This window comes from Notamacropus eugenii, chromosome 4 (assembly GCF_028372415.1).
Source record: "Notamacropus eugenii isolate mMacEug1 chromosome 4, mMacEug1.pri_v2, whole genome shotgun sequence".
Taxonomy (NCBI): domain Eukaryota; kingdom Metazoa; phylum Chordata; class Mammalia; order Diprotodontia; family Macropodidae; genus Notamacropus; species Notamacropus eugenii.
The window spans coordinates 154,081,407-154,095,871 of NC_092875.1; the positions used below are offsets into that span (position 1 = coordinate 154,081,407).

The following is a 14,465-nucleotide window of genomic DNA, read 5'->3' on the forward strand; positions in this document are numbered from 1 at the left end:
TGTAGCTATATAACAATTATTACCTGTGTCTACGCTACACATTCGAGACAGTGCCTTTAGTATTTCTTCCTCTTTGCCATTTAACTCCAGACAACAGTAGTATGATAAATCCTGCACACAAAAGTGAGAGTTCAGTTAAAAAGATAGGTTTACGATTTTTTGATGAAGTAGGACTCAATGGAAAGTAAAAGCATCTTAAAGTCTTAAACCTCTAAAATTCCAAGAAGATGAATTGCTTTCATTACCTTTGTAGATTAATTATCACTCTGAAAAGATTTCAACTTAAGACCAGTAAATGTTTTTGTACAATGAGAGCAAATAATTCACATTTATAAAATTCCAATTTACTATTTAAAAAGTGATTTATATTGTGTTATAAACCACAATACTGCCTACTTCACATGGTTATTTTAAGAATCAGATGAGATAATAGATGTGAAGGAAAGCAATTAAACTAAATTGATCTCTATGCAGGGTATTAGAAGGCTGCTGCTTCAAAGTAGATTCCTCCCCCCAACCTCCCAGAATGTATTCCATGTAAATAAAAATGATTAGGCAATTCCTTGGTAGATACTCAAAATCATTTATTCAAAATTTGGGAATTTGAGAAGACTTTTTTTGAGGTGATCAATGATTTTTACCCCATACTCCCTGTTTTTTACAACCATAACAATAGATAATATTTATTGATACAAAGGATTTTAAAACTTCAAGTTGGTTAAAAATTAACCAACTGATTGGTTAAACACCAACCCCCACACATTCACTTAGACACACACACAGACACACACAGAGACACACACACACACACTTCTCGAAATCTTATATGTACAATTAATCTACTTTAAAAAAATAAATCAAGCCAAAATATAAAATTGATTTTGACTTGCTCCAAATTTGCAGAGTCCAAACTAATTAGGTTTTTGTTGTTCAGCTGTCTGACTCTTCATGACCCTATTTAGGATTTTCTTAGTAAAGATACTGGAGTGCTTTGCTATTTCCTTCTCCAGCTCATTTTATAGACTAGAAAACAGATGCAAACAGGGTTAAGTGACTTGCCCAGGGTCCCACAGCTATTAAGTATCTAAGGTCACATTTGAACTCAGGTCTTCCTGATGCTAGACCTGGCATTCTATCCATTGTACCACCTAACTGCCCAATGAGGTTTTGCCATACTCCCTTAATTCCCTAAAAAGTCTCAGACAATACTAAATAAAAACAAAAGCAAAGGAAATGAAAACCCAGCATCATACCTGGAGGAGGCAATGCTTCGTCATGGCTCTATAGGAAGCTCTATAACTCTTAACGGTGGGACTCTCCCCTAAGCAGTATCCCCATTTCTTCACCATATGGAATCTTTTGGCATGCCAGATGTGAGTTTCTAACCACACATTCTTTTTTTGTCTCCGGTTGAATTCCAAGAGCAGGTTTAAATGACATCTCCGAGCCTTACGACATTTATTTTTTGAATGTTCCTTCTTCAGATGCTCTGTTTTCTCTGCCTATGTTATCAAAAACATTCATTTTTTTTTCAGAGGTAGTTTTTAAATCCCAGTATAAGATGATGACTCCCACAATCTTATAACAATGTTAAACTACACAATTTCAAAACGACTAGGTTTGAGATTAAAATTTTACTTTTATATGTCATATCAGCCAAAGCTTTTTGTCTGCTTCTTAATTTGTGGCATTCTTTGGAAAATTTGATAAGTAAAAATCATGTTCTCTTTCTCTAAGACTTTATTTCTAGTAAAACAAAAAACATCACAATGATTAGTCCCCCCAAGGGGGAAATAAGGGATTACTCACTGACAATCTAATGCTATCCACTTTGAATCATAATGCTTACAGCACAAAACCACAATTTAGGTTGACACCTGGGGCTACATCAGGTTAAAGAACTTTGGTGATAAAAAACAAAACCATTTTTATAATCGCAAAAAGCTCAAACCTAAGACTATGAGCAAAAAACTAATCAAACTTGTACAAGCTTAAAACATTCAGCCTTTGAACTTGAAAGTAAACTAGGCTCTCCCCATGGACCTCCTCTGCCATATCTAGAAAAGAACAGTAGAGTTCAAAAAAGCTTTAAAGATCAATCAGTCCAATCTCTTTATCTAACAGATGAGAACACTAAGAGGTAAGTAACTTTCCTAAAGTCATATGGCTAGCTGGTGGTAAGGTTGAGATTTGGCTCTAGTTCTATACTTTAACGTAAAAATTTAATGTAAAAAAAAAAAGAGGTAAAATCAGCCCGGCCACCAGCTAGTTAATAAAGCAGCAGCACTAAGTACCTAAATATATATATATATTACACATCCATACAATAAACACTTGAACAGTACTTACGGCCTCAACACACAAGTATAAAAACTCTGCAAGAGCTGCAAAAACATCTACCAATTGGAATTTCTATTCCAATCTTACAATGCCCAATTCTTTCCTAGTTAAATCAGAGTTGTTTTAAGGCTGTCCGGAAGCTTCACTAACCTCCAAGGCCACTTAGGACTCTTCCACAAACTACTCCTTAGTGCCCTACATCACGGCACTAAACTAACTGGGCTACGCTTGGCAGTGTACTACCTGTATGACCTAGTATTTCATTTCTTATGTTCTGACACCATATTTACCTACTGCCAAATAGGTTCAAAATTTGGCCACAAATATAAATTTCCACTAAGGGGTGAAGGGTAGAAAATCAAGTATCACCTAAAAGGCAAGGCAGAAAAGTCAAGCTTCAATATGAGCAATAAACATTTATTAGGCATCTTTTCTGTGTGCCAAAGATACAAAGAAGAAAAACAGTCTCTCGCTTCAAGGAACTTAGGATGGGAAGACATCATACAAAAGGTAGCTGAAAAGCAGGGAAGAGGTAGACAAAGGTACCCTATACCATGGCACAACGATGGTCAAGTCCACAGCAAGCAATGTAGTCAGGAGGAAATGAAGAGTGAGCTGGGTTTCTGGGCCCACATTAAATGAAGGCTTTGGGGGGAGTTTTTTGCTCTGTCCTCCAACCCTCCACAGAGGGGCAGAGGCAATGGGTACTGGTGAGGTGTGAGTACCAAAGCTGAAGCAATTTTAGAGACAATGAGTTTCCTGGGGGAGGGATGATGAGGGAAAAGTGGAATCAAAGCAGCCCAGCTGGTGGAAAATGAAGGAAGCCCGTAGGCCCACACTTCCTGGTACTTTAAACCAGGGTTTCTTAAACTTTTTCCACTTGCAACCCCTTTTTACCCAACAAATTTTTACGTGACCCTAGGTATATAAAATTGATATACAAATTAAACATTTACTGATAATAAATCAAAAAGAAATTTATTTTAAAATAATTCTTTGGTATACATATAAACTTTACATTTATAAAAGATCAAAGTAAATTTACATATTAATGAGACAGATGTGCTTGTTTATTTTTACATAAATGAAATTATGGTGAAATATTTGATACTGCAGGACATAGAGTATCTTCGATGTTTTTCAGAGTTGATAGATAGTTTGATTTTATAATCGTCGATGCTATGTTTGGAACCACGGCTGCAATGAAGTCTTGTGATGCATTACGGGCAAGCATGATGAGAAACACCTTGGATTCATTACACATTTGATTTTGAATTAATTTTTGAATTAATTTGCAAGTTCAGAAACCTTATTCTGTTACCAAATGTTTCAAGACCTCCACCACATTCAGTTATGTGGCCCCATATGGGGTCACAAACCATGGTGCTTTAAACCCCTCTTCTGTGAACATCAACAACTGTATTAAAATCATACCTCTTTCTGAGCAATCTCTCGAAGTCTTCTGGGAAGGCGTTTCACATTATGGCTCATGGCCCTTCTTCTCATATGTCGGGGCAGAGTTTGAAACACTAGTGAATTGGAAGATTTCTGTGTCACTGCCTTCAACATGGCATTAATTTCAGCAGCTCGGGCTTGTGCAAAAGTAGATGCTGCAAAGAAAATCGCACTCTTAGAAAGTAAAAAGGTAATACAGGAAATACCCACAAAATGGTTTATTTGCTTGATTCTTTAAGACAAAAGGAAAGGTAAAGTTTCCAGCAGTAGAACTAAACTTCCCTAAGCCGTGCTGCCTAGGACAGACATGCTGTATTCCACTTCCCTAAAAGTACCTACCAGTTATATATTTAGGGATTTCCCGAGTAGCACCTTGGTGTCCTCCTCTCCATCCTGCTTGTCCTTTGCCTTTCTCTCCTCTGCACTGACTCTTGGAAGGCTGTTCATTCATACAAGATTCAGAAGGTACGTGTGTCAATTTTGGCTGCTGATGCTGAGGAGCTCCAGAATCAGACTCTTTAAGATTGTCAAAAAGGAAAAAATGTAACATAATTTAGTATGAAACTAAATATCTCAGGCATAAAAGCTATCAATCACTCAACAATATTTACTGAGTATTTATTAGGTACAAAACACCATTCCAGGCACTGTAAGGGATCAGAGACAAAGGAGACAAGATCTCTGCCCCTACAGTCCCACAGGAGCATTTACAGTTAGGGCACAGGAAGCATGTACAAATAATCATAACAAGTATATGACTGCCTTCAAACACGGGGAGGCTATCATGTAGAAGAGGAATGATGCTCATTCTGTTGGACCCCCGATGACAGACCTAGGAACACAGGGTCAAAGCTTCAGAGAAGCAGATTGAGGCTTGCTGCGAGGACAGATTCCTTAACAATTGCTTTACAAGCTGTCCAAATGTGGTAAGTCCCTGCATTCTTGAGGTCTTTCAGGGAGGCTGCCTGATCACTGCTAATCACAAGGTGCTCTTCATAGAACTGTGAGGAATGACTCATTTGAAGCCCTAGTCTATTCCAATCAGGATTAATCAGTTTGATACTTTACATAAATCATACAGGGATAATTAGATAAGACAGATTCTTATAATAGGTCTCAAACTTTAATCCAACACTCATCACTTGTTTACTAGTTGTGAAGCTCACTTGTGCAACCACAAGAATGCTGACAAAGATATCTCCATCATGTTTTGCTCAAATTCCATGTCCAAACCCAACCACAGTGTGATGCTTGTTTCTTTGGAAACTTCCCCAATTTATTTTCATACCTCCAGACTGCTCTCTCATCCAATATGAGCAGGTGACCATCTTGTGACTACTTAGTCACTGAAGATGACTCTTGCCTTATCCATCTTATGACCACAGAGATGTCCTGTGCTTCGCCCAACCTGTGACCTCCCCCTTCTCCCCTTTCTGATATACCATTTTTTGACTGATACATCATTTCTGATCCTCAAAACAAGGTTTATCAGCCAATGGGACTTTGTATTTTGTGTTGCCTCTCCAGAGTGTGCAGGTATCGAACCTAGTTTCAAACACTAAAAAAAACAAGGTGCTGGGAACCAGGGACATCTCAGATTGTGAGCAAGATCTGAGGTCCACTTCGTTAGAGGGGGCCGTGGACCCATGCAGTGCTATTAGTTTAGAGTTCTACTTTGTGATGAAGAAAAACAAAGAAAGCTCAAGAGCACAGCAGAGTTTAGGGGAAAAAAAGATCTAAATAAGTGAGATGAAAATGTCTGTAGGTCAAAGAAATCAATGGAAGCTAAAGCTACCAATAGTCAAGAACTATCTGATGAGTCAATGATCTAGAGAAGACAAGAGAGGATGAGATCCTTTGCCTTCATACTCTTCATTTCCCTCACTCCGGCCCCTTGGGTCCTACTTCTCCCTTCTTCCCTTAAGATTCTACTCTCTTGAGTTATAACCCTAGATTGGTACTAAGTAATATTTACAACTGCTAGTAATAACATTAAAATTTTATGATCATCTTTACTAGTGAAAGAAATAAGTATCTGTGTCTACAGTATGTACTATGGCTACAAAGAAAAATATTAAAGAGTCTCTGTCCTGAAAGAGGTTACATTCTACAGGATAAAAACAATATATAGCAGTTTAAAAATGCACATTATACTTACAATTTAAGCAATTTGTTATTTATATAACACCTACCAAAACAGTCTGGCATAAACAACTCAATCTAAATGGAAATATACAAATAATACCTTGTTTTTGATATTGGAAAGACTTTTCATTTCCTTTATGATGTTTCACTCCTCTCTCTTCCACAGTTCCAAAACCTGAAGATAAGGTCACATTGACTGGTTGGTTTCTCATTTTCTTGGCATGTTTCTTTTCTCTTGCATTAGACATTTCTATAAAAGAAACATCCATACACTACCGTAAGATCAAGTGAGAATTTACATAAAAAATCAACACATGTTAGAATAATTTTACTTAGAATGACCAATAAAACTTGATTTAACAATACAAATATTATAATGGACAGATTAATGATTTACCCAAAGTGATGCCAGAGAAAATATTTAGATTCTTAATATTTCTTTCGGCAAAATAGCAATATTGTATTTACTGAGTGCAATAAGGTTATACAAAGAACTGGAACTTCCAGCAAACATTCCATGTTATCTACATACCACTGTTTGCAAAGTGCAGTGAAGTATTAACTAAAGGTTAACTACATTTAAATTACATTTCCTTTATTATTCCAAACATGAAGGAAAAAAACTGTATATGACATTACGAACCTCTATTATGTAAGTACAATGTCTTCTAAGTATAAATGTTTTATGGAATCTCTATCTTTCTTTTCTCCTTTTTCTGGTATATAATTATCACTATTCCCACCAATCCCCCATCATCTCCTCATTCCACCTTCCCCAAATCCCTTCCTTGTCTTTCAGCTGTTTTCCTTTACAACACCGTAGTCAATGTATAAATTGCTTTTCTAGTTCTACTCACTTCATTCTGTATCAGTTCATGTAAGTGCTTCTAGGTTTCTCTGAAAATGTTTTTTAAAAAAATCATTTTGTACAATACTAACATTTGTGTACTATTATTTGTTCAACTATCCCTCAACTAATGGGCACCCTCTTTGTTCCTGGTTCTTTGCTACAACAAAAAGCACTGTTACAAATATTTTTATGTAGAGGATCCTTTCCCTCTGATTTCTTTGGACTATATAGCTTTATATAGCATAGTGTTATTGCTGAGTCAAAAGCTATGTAGTTTAGTAACTTTAGGGTATATAGGTTCAAAACTGTCTTTCAAGAATGGTGATACCAATTCACAGTTCTGCCAACTGAGCACAGTTCCTCCAACAGCTGTCATTAATCTTTTTTTCATCACTGCCAGTCTAATTGATGGAAATGAGGTAGACTCTCAGAAGTGTTTTTGCATCTCCTATTGGTGATTTAGAGTATTTTTAATTTGGTTGCCAAGAGTTTGCATTTCTTCTTGAAAATTCCGTTTGAATGATCTGACCATTTATCTCTTGGGGAAGTGCCCTTGTTCTTATACATTTGCATCAAATCCTTCTAAAACATAAAGGGTCTTTATCAGAGAAATTAGCTGCAAAGATTTTTTTCTGTAGTTGACTTTAAAATTTAGCTGCACTGATTTTATGTAAATAATTTTCAATTTTATGCAATCAAAATTGTTCATTTTATTCTCTCTATCCCCTACTGGATCAAGAACTCTTTCCCTAACCAAAGCTACAGTAAGTATTTCCTTTCCTCCTACTGTAATATCTGACATGACTTTTCATATCTGGATTGTCCTCCTTTTGGAGATTATTGTGGTAAATATCTAAGCTGTCAGTCTAAGCCTAATTTCTGCCAGATTGTTTTCCAGCTTGTCTAGCAGTTTTTGTTGAATATTTCATTCCCGTAAGTGAATGTTCTTGAATTTATTCATCACATTCTATTTACTCCTCTTCCATTGCTTCTGGGTTCTGTGTACTTCATCTCTCCCAGGGATCAAATTTTCTATGTTTTAACCTGCACCAAGTAGTTTTAATGATAATTGCTTTGTAGGTTATAGTCTGAGATGTGGTACTACAACTCCCCCACAACTCCTTTTTCTTTCCCATTCCCCTTCCCCATTATTTCCCTTGCTTGAGGTTCTTGGCTTAGTGTTATCCCCTGTAAGGTTAACTTCTGTATACTGTATCTTTATCTTCTAGCTACAGATTTATATATACTGTCTCTAGAAGTTTTTGCTTTTTCTTTGTATCCCCAGGGCTTCAACACAGTATATAATGTTTAATAAATGTTTACTGATTTTTTTTCCAGATTAATTTTAGTATTTTGTCAAGTTCTATAAAGTAATTATTTGTTAGTGTGACTGGTATAGCACTAAATCCGTAAATTACTTTGGTTAGTAATCTTGTGTTTTTATTATACTGACAATCCAATCATGAGCATCTGATATCTCTAATTTTTTAAGTCTGTTTTTAAAGTGTTTTACAACTCTCTTCATAGAATTCCCATGTGACTTAGTAAGAGGACTTCTGGATACTTTAAACATTTGCATTTTCAATCAGCTTCTCTGTTTGGTTTCAACTCTCAAATACCATGCCTTTCTCCAGGATAAACTCATCACCAGAAATCTCATCACCATGGAGATTAACTCAGTTTTTATATTCAGCACCTTCTCCACTGTCTTTCTCCTCTGATGGAAGGCTGGAGGGCAGTGCAATAAATGCCTCCCAAAGCCTTCCTTCATAAAGGGCTCAGAACTTTCCAGCTAACTTCTCATTTCCCATCAGTTGAATTATGTCCCCATTCTAGGTTCTTTTTTGTATCCTCTGTACTCAGAAAGGTGCCTGGCATGTAGAAGGGACTCTGATTAAGACATTCTGCAGTTACTCTGAAAGGAATTTCTTTTTCTATCTCTTCCTGTCGGGTTTAATTGGAGATATACAGAAAGGCTACTGATTTTTATGGGCTTGCTTCATATCCTACCTCTGTGATTAACTATTTAACCTGAATCTTTAGGATTCTCTAAAACATTATAACATCTACAAAATGTAGTAATTCTGCTTCTTCTTTGAGTGTACATATTCCTTCAATGTTTTCTTATTGCTGATAATTTGTGTAGAACTGTATCAAATAACTGCATTCAGCATGGACATCTTTGCTTCATCTGTGATCTCACTGGAGATTACTACTTACCAATTAAAAACAATGCTTGTTCTTCAGCTTCAACTTGCTGTATTAACAGTCCCTTTATTACTAATGTCTTAAAAAAGTTTTAAAACAAAAATGAATGCTGTTCTGTAAAAAGCTTTTTCTGCATCTATTTATATAACTGTGATTGTCTTGGTTTTGCTATTCTTATGTTTACAATTTTCATAACGCTGAACCAACCCTGATTTATACCGCAAGTATAAATTCAAGCTGGTTCTAGTATACAATCTTTTTTAATATGTTCCTATAGTCTCTTTGCTAATATTTTACTCAAGAGTTTTATAATGAGATTCATTAGTAAGACTGGGCTATAATTTTCTTTCTCTGATCTCTCATTTAGATATGAGGTCCATATTCATCTCAGGAAAGGAATTTGATAGGATTTCTTTATTTTTGCAAATAATTTATGTAGTATCAGAACAATCTGTTCTTTAAATAAACTTTAAGATTCACTTTTATGGCTGTACAATTTATTTTTCTGAATTGGGTTAAATTCTTCATTTCTTGCTCTACTAATTTGGGTGCTTTACATTTCTATAAACATTATTAGTTTTGTTGCTACATAGTCAGGCAAAAAAACTTTCTAATAACATCTTTTATTTCCTCTTCATTTGTGATTAATTATTCATTTTTTTCCATATTCATGATCTGGTCTTCCATTCCTTTTAAAAAAAAATCTGATTATGGCAAAGATATGGGAGAGATGGAATACTAATTCATTGCTGGTGGAATTGTGAGCTGATCCAACCATTCTGGAGAGCATTTTGGAACTATGCCCAAAGGGCTACAAAAATGTGCATACCCTTTGACCTAGCAATATCGCTTCTAAGACTGCATCCCCAAGAGATCATAAAAATGGGAAAGGGTCCCACACGTACAAAAATAGTTATTAGCAGCATTGTTTGTGGTGGCCAAAAACTGGAAATCAAGGGGATGCCCATCAATTGGGGAATGGCTGAATAAATTGCTGTATATGAATGTAATGGAATACTATTGCACTATAAGAAATAATGAACAGGAAGGCTTCAGAGAGGCCTGGAAAAACTTATATGATCTGATGCTGAGTGAAAGGAGCAAAACCAGGAGAACTTTGTGCACAGCAACAACCATAGTACGTGAGGATTTTTTCTGGTAGACTTAGAACTTCACTGCAGTGCGAGGACTTAAAAAAATTTCTAATGGTCTTTTAAAGCAAAATGCCTTCCACATCCAGAGAAAGAACTATGGAATTCAATTGCAGAATGTAGCAGATCATTTTCTTTTGTATTATGTTTTGGTTTGTTATATGATTTCTCCTATTCATTTTAATTCTTCTATACAACATGACTAAGGTGAAAATGTATTTAATAGCAAAGTATGTGTAGAACCTATATAAAATTGTATGCCGTCTCAGGAAGGAAAGGGAGATGTAGGGGGGAAGGAGGAGGAGGGAGGGAAAAAAAATCTAAGTTATATAGTAGTGATTGTAGAACACTGAAAATAAAAAAAAAATTTTTTAAATCTGATTAGCTAAGCTTACCTATTTGAATAATCTTCTTTTTAAGTTACTTTCTAAGTTTTACCAATGCAATGGTGTTTTTTTTTGCTTTCAATTGTGTTTTTCTCTTTCTTGATTTGTAAAATTTCCATTTTTCCATTCAGCTGGGTTTTACTTGGTGCTTTTCTAACTTTTACTAGTTATACAAATAATTTAATTGATCTGTTCTTTTTTGCTCATGAATGTTTAATATAAAAAAATCTTCCCTACAGACTACTTTGAGTACATCCCTCAAGTTTTGGTATGCTGTCTCAATGTGGTCATTTTTTTAATGAAATTATCTCATTTTTATGACTGGTCTTGGACCAACCAGTTCTTTAGTATTGGTCTACACTTGGGTTTGAATGCTTTCTTTAACTGGACATCACTGTAATTTTCATTGTGTTGGAAGTCAGTAAAGGATAAGTTTAAAATTTCTTTCTCTGAGTTTGCTTATGCCTTAGCTCACAAAAAATTTTTGTAAAGATGCCACACACACCACAATCATGATCAATGATCACCAGAGACACTACTTATTTATCTTTCTGTTAGGTCTATTTAGCTATAAAAATGGTACACTGAAGTTCTCTATTTAGTTTTACTGTCTATTCTTGTCATTCAATTAACTTTTCCTTCAAATATTTAGACACTATATCATTCAGTGCATATGCATAGTATGCAATAATACCATGATTTCATTATCTATGGAGTCTTTTAAGTAGAATAGTTTCCCTGTTGATCTTTTATCCATATTAATTTTTACTGTAATTGTTCTCTGAGATGAGCACTACCCTGCTTTTTAAAAATTTACCTGAACAAAGTAAATTGTGCTAGCCCCTCATTTTTAACTTAATATGAATCTTTATATTTCAAGTGTGTTTTCTGTAAAGAATATATTGTTGAATTACACTAACCACTTTTAAAACTGACCTATTTAGGCTGTCAAAAGAATTCAATTTACGTATATGATAGGGAAGAGGTAAAAATGGACTATTTCAATTCTTTATCATTTATCTATGTACAATAAAAAGAGAAAAAATATTGGACTATTCTTGACTATTGAAATATACCTAAATTTTGAGGTTGTAAAACAAGAATGGAAGAATGGAAAATATTTACATTTAACTGTGATAGTAACATTTCATATTTATACAGAATTTGATTGTGAAAAACTTTATATATACAAAAAAATCTCATTTGATTCTTACAACAGCCCTTGGATGTAGGTGCTACTGTTATCCTCATTTTACAGATGAGGAAGGTTAAATGATTTACCCAGAGTAATACTACTTAGTGTCAGAGGTGAAATTTGAACCCAGGCCTTCCTGACCAATTCCAACATTATCTACTACATTATGATACCTCTCATGAAATGAAACTACACTGTCATGAAAAAGTAAACTTGGCTAGAACTTATTTTATCTGAGGTAAAGAGCCACTTTATCAAAAAACAGAAAAAACTGCTTATCTAATATTATGACACTAATGCAGCCTCCCTTTAAAAATAGACTGAAGGTGGCCAGGGAGCATTAGGATCTGTTTGGAGTGGGGATGGGTATGAGGGTGGGGGTAGGGGTGGTGTGGTTGGTTATGAACAACTGAGGACTGGGTGACAGGGCACAATTCCAGACTGTTCTCCAGAATGGCCACACTAAGTCAGAGCTCCACCAGCAGTGCATTGATGTGTGCCAGTTTTCACATAGTCCCTTCCCCTTTTTGGTAAACTTTGCTGATCTGATGGATGTGAAATGGCACTTCAGAGTTGCTTTATTTGCATTTTTCTAATTATAACTGATTTCAAACATGGAGAAATTGCCTTGTTTGGTAGTTTTAGGAGGAAGACATTCAAATGCTCTAAATCATTAATAATTAGAGAAATTCAATTTAAAAGAACTCTGAGGTACAACCTTACACTCATCAGACTGACTAACATGACAAAAAAGGAAATGACAGATACTAGAGGCAATGAGAGAAAACTGGGACACTAATATACTGCTGGTGGAATTGTGAACTGGCTCAACGATTTGGAACTACACCCAAAAGGCTATACATCAATACCATTACTAGGTCTGTATCCCAAGGAGATCAAAGAAAGAGAAGAAGGACATATATGTATAATAATATTCATAGCAGCTCTTTTTGTGGTGGCAAAGAATTGGAAACTGAGGGGATGCTCATCCATGGGGGAATGGCTAAACAAGTTGTGGGATATGATTGTGAGGTAATACTATTGTGCTATAACAAACGATGAAGGGGAGAGTTTTAGAAAAAGCTGGGTAGACTTGTATGAACTGATGCAAAGCACAGGGACAGAACCAGAACAATTTACAAAGCAACAGCAATGCTGTAAAGATAATGAATTATGAAAGACTTCCTCCAACAGTGACCCAGCAGTTCCAAAGGACTCATGATTAAAAAAAAAAACAGGCTGTCTACTTCCAGAGAGAAAGCTGGTAAACTCTGAGCACAGACTGAAGCTTCTTTTTTGTTTTTAAAATACAGCTAATGCAGAAATTTGCTTTTCATGTCTTCCTATTTGTAATGGGTTTTGTATTTCTTGACCTCTCAAAGGGGCGATGGAAGGGAAGAATCTGGAATTGAAAATAAAACTGAATTTTTAAAAACGTGTACGCATATTTTGCCCATTTTTTGAATGAAGAATGGCTCTTATATTACTAGAGTTTTACAAACTCACTCCTGCTCAACAGTAAAACCAGGCGGCAAAGTACAGAGAAAGCTAGTCCTGGAGTCGGAAACACCTAAGTTCCAATTCGGCTTCAGATATTTCCTGCGTGACCCTGACCACCTGTAAAATGGGCATAATAACAGAGCCTAAGTCCCAGGGTTGTTGTGATCGTATTGGTCAAGTTTGGCAGATCCTAAAACATTCTCTAACTCAGGAGCTGTTTGAACGGTGCCTGGGGATGGGGTCTGGGGGGCCTCAGTTGGTCCGGGCAGTCTGAAGTAGAATCAATCAACGTTTAGCGCACACCTACTACGTGCCGCTTGGAAGCGCCGAGGAGGACAGACAGCGGTACGTAACGAGCTACACGCAGAACCACGAGGGGCCGACTGGGAGAGGGAGGGGAAGGAGGTGGTGACGACGGGGACGGTGCGGGCGCTGTCCGAGGCTGAGGAGACCAAGCGCACAGGGTGGGATCCGGAGTCGGTCAGCTAGCTGACCGGGGCTGCCGTCGGCACCAAACGAGACGGCATCCGTAAAGAGCGCGGCCAAGCCCCTGCCGGCCGCAGTCAGGGCTACGCAGACACGCACTATCGTTGGGAGTGCCGCGGGGCAGGCTGGGGAGGCGGTCCTGGGGGCGCGGCAGTCTGAGGCCGGGGGGATGCGCGGGCCGCCGGGCCGCTCAGATCTCAGACCGGGGGCTGAGAGGTCATGCAGCGCCCCCGGCCCGTTCTAGCGAGGGGGATGCGGAGGCCCACGGGGTCACTTAGAAATGCACACGGGGCACGTGGTGGGTGTCCCACAGAGGCTCCGCCGCAGTGCGCTCGAGCGCCGGAAGGGCCCCCGCCTCCACGCACCACGGCTCCGGCCCTGAGCCCGTTTGGGGTCGGAGCCGCGCAGCGCGCGCAGGGTGTGGGGGGCAGTGCCGGGCTGCGGGGTCCCAGCCTGTAGCCACAGCCCGAGCCTGACATGACCTCGCGCTGTTCCTCCTCCTCGCTAGCCCAATCTGCCCGTGGGGCCCAACCCCTACCTGGAGCCAGCGTTCCGCGAACCACCCTGGGCCCAAACGCAGCAGCTTCGGGTCTCGGGAGCCGGCGCCTCCCCAGCAGCGTGCACGGCAGGTAAGATGCAGAGCGCATGCGCCCGCAGAAGGGCTTCCTCGCGAGGCTCGGCGTTCCTGGGTGACTACAACTCCCAGAAGGCTCGGAGACTCCGCCTGTGGGGCGTGTTCTTTCGGACAA

At 37.9% G+C, this 14,465-nt stretch overlaps 1 protein-coding gene across 1 annotated transcript in view; it reads right to left on the reverse strand.

Moving 5' to 3' along the window:
• The window catches only part of POP1 (POP1 homolog, ribonuclease P/MRP subunit), a 33,597-nt gene extending 19,234 nt beyond the window's left edge, over positions 1–14,363 (reverse strand). Inside the window, exons 1-6 of the mRNA XM_072603429.1 lie at positions 14,255–14,363; positions 6,041–6,190; positions 4,135–4,311; positions 3,775–3,950; positions 1,254–1,502; positions 24–111 (exon numbers count right to left, since the gene is read on the reverse strand). Of these exons, the coding sequence (XP_072459530.1) occupies positions 24–111; positions 1,254–1,502; positions 3,775–3,950; positions 4,135–4,311; positions 6,041–6,190; positions 14,255–14,363 (949 nt within the window). The remainder of the gene's footprint in view (positions 1–23; positions 112–1,253; positions 1,503–3,774; positions 3,951–4,134; positions 4,312–6,040; positions 6,191–14,254) is intronic.
• Between the last annotated feature and the right edge of the window lie 102 nt (positions 14,364–14,465).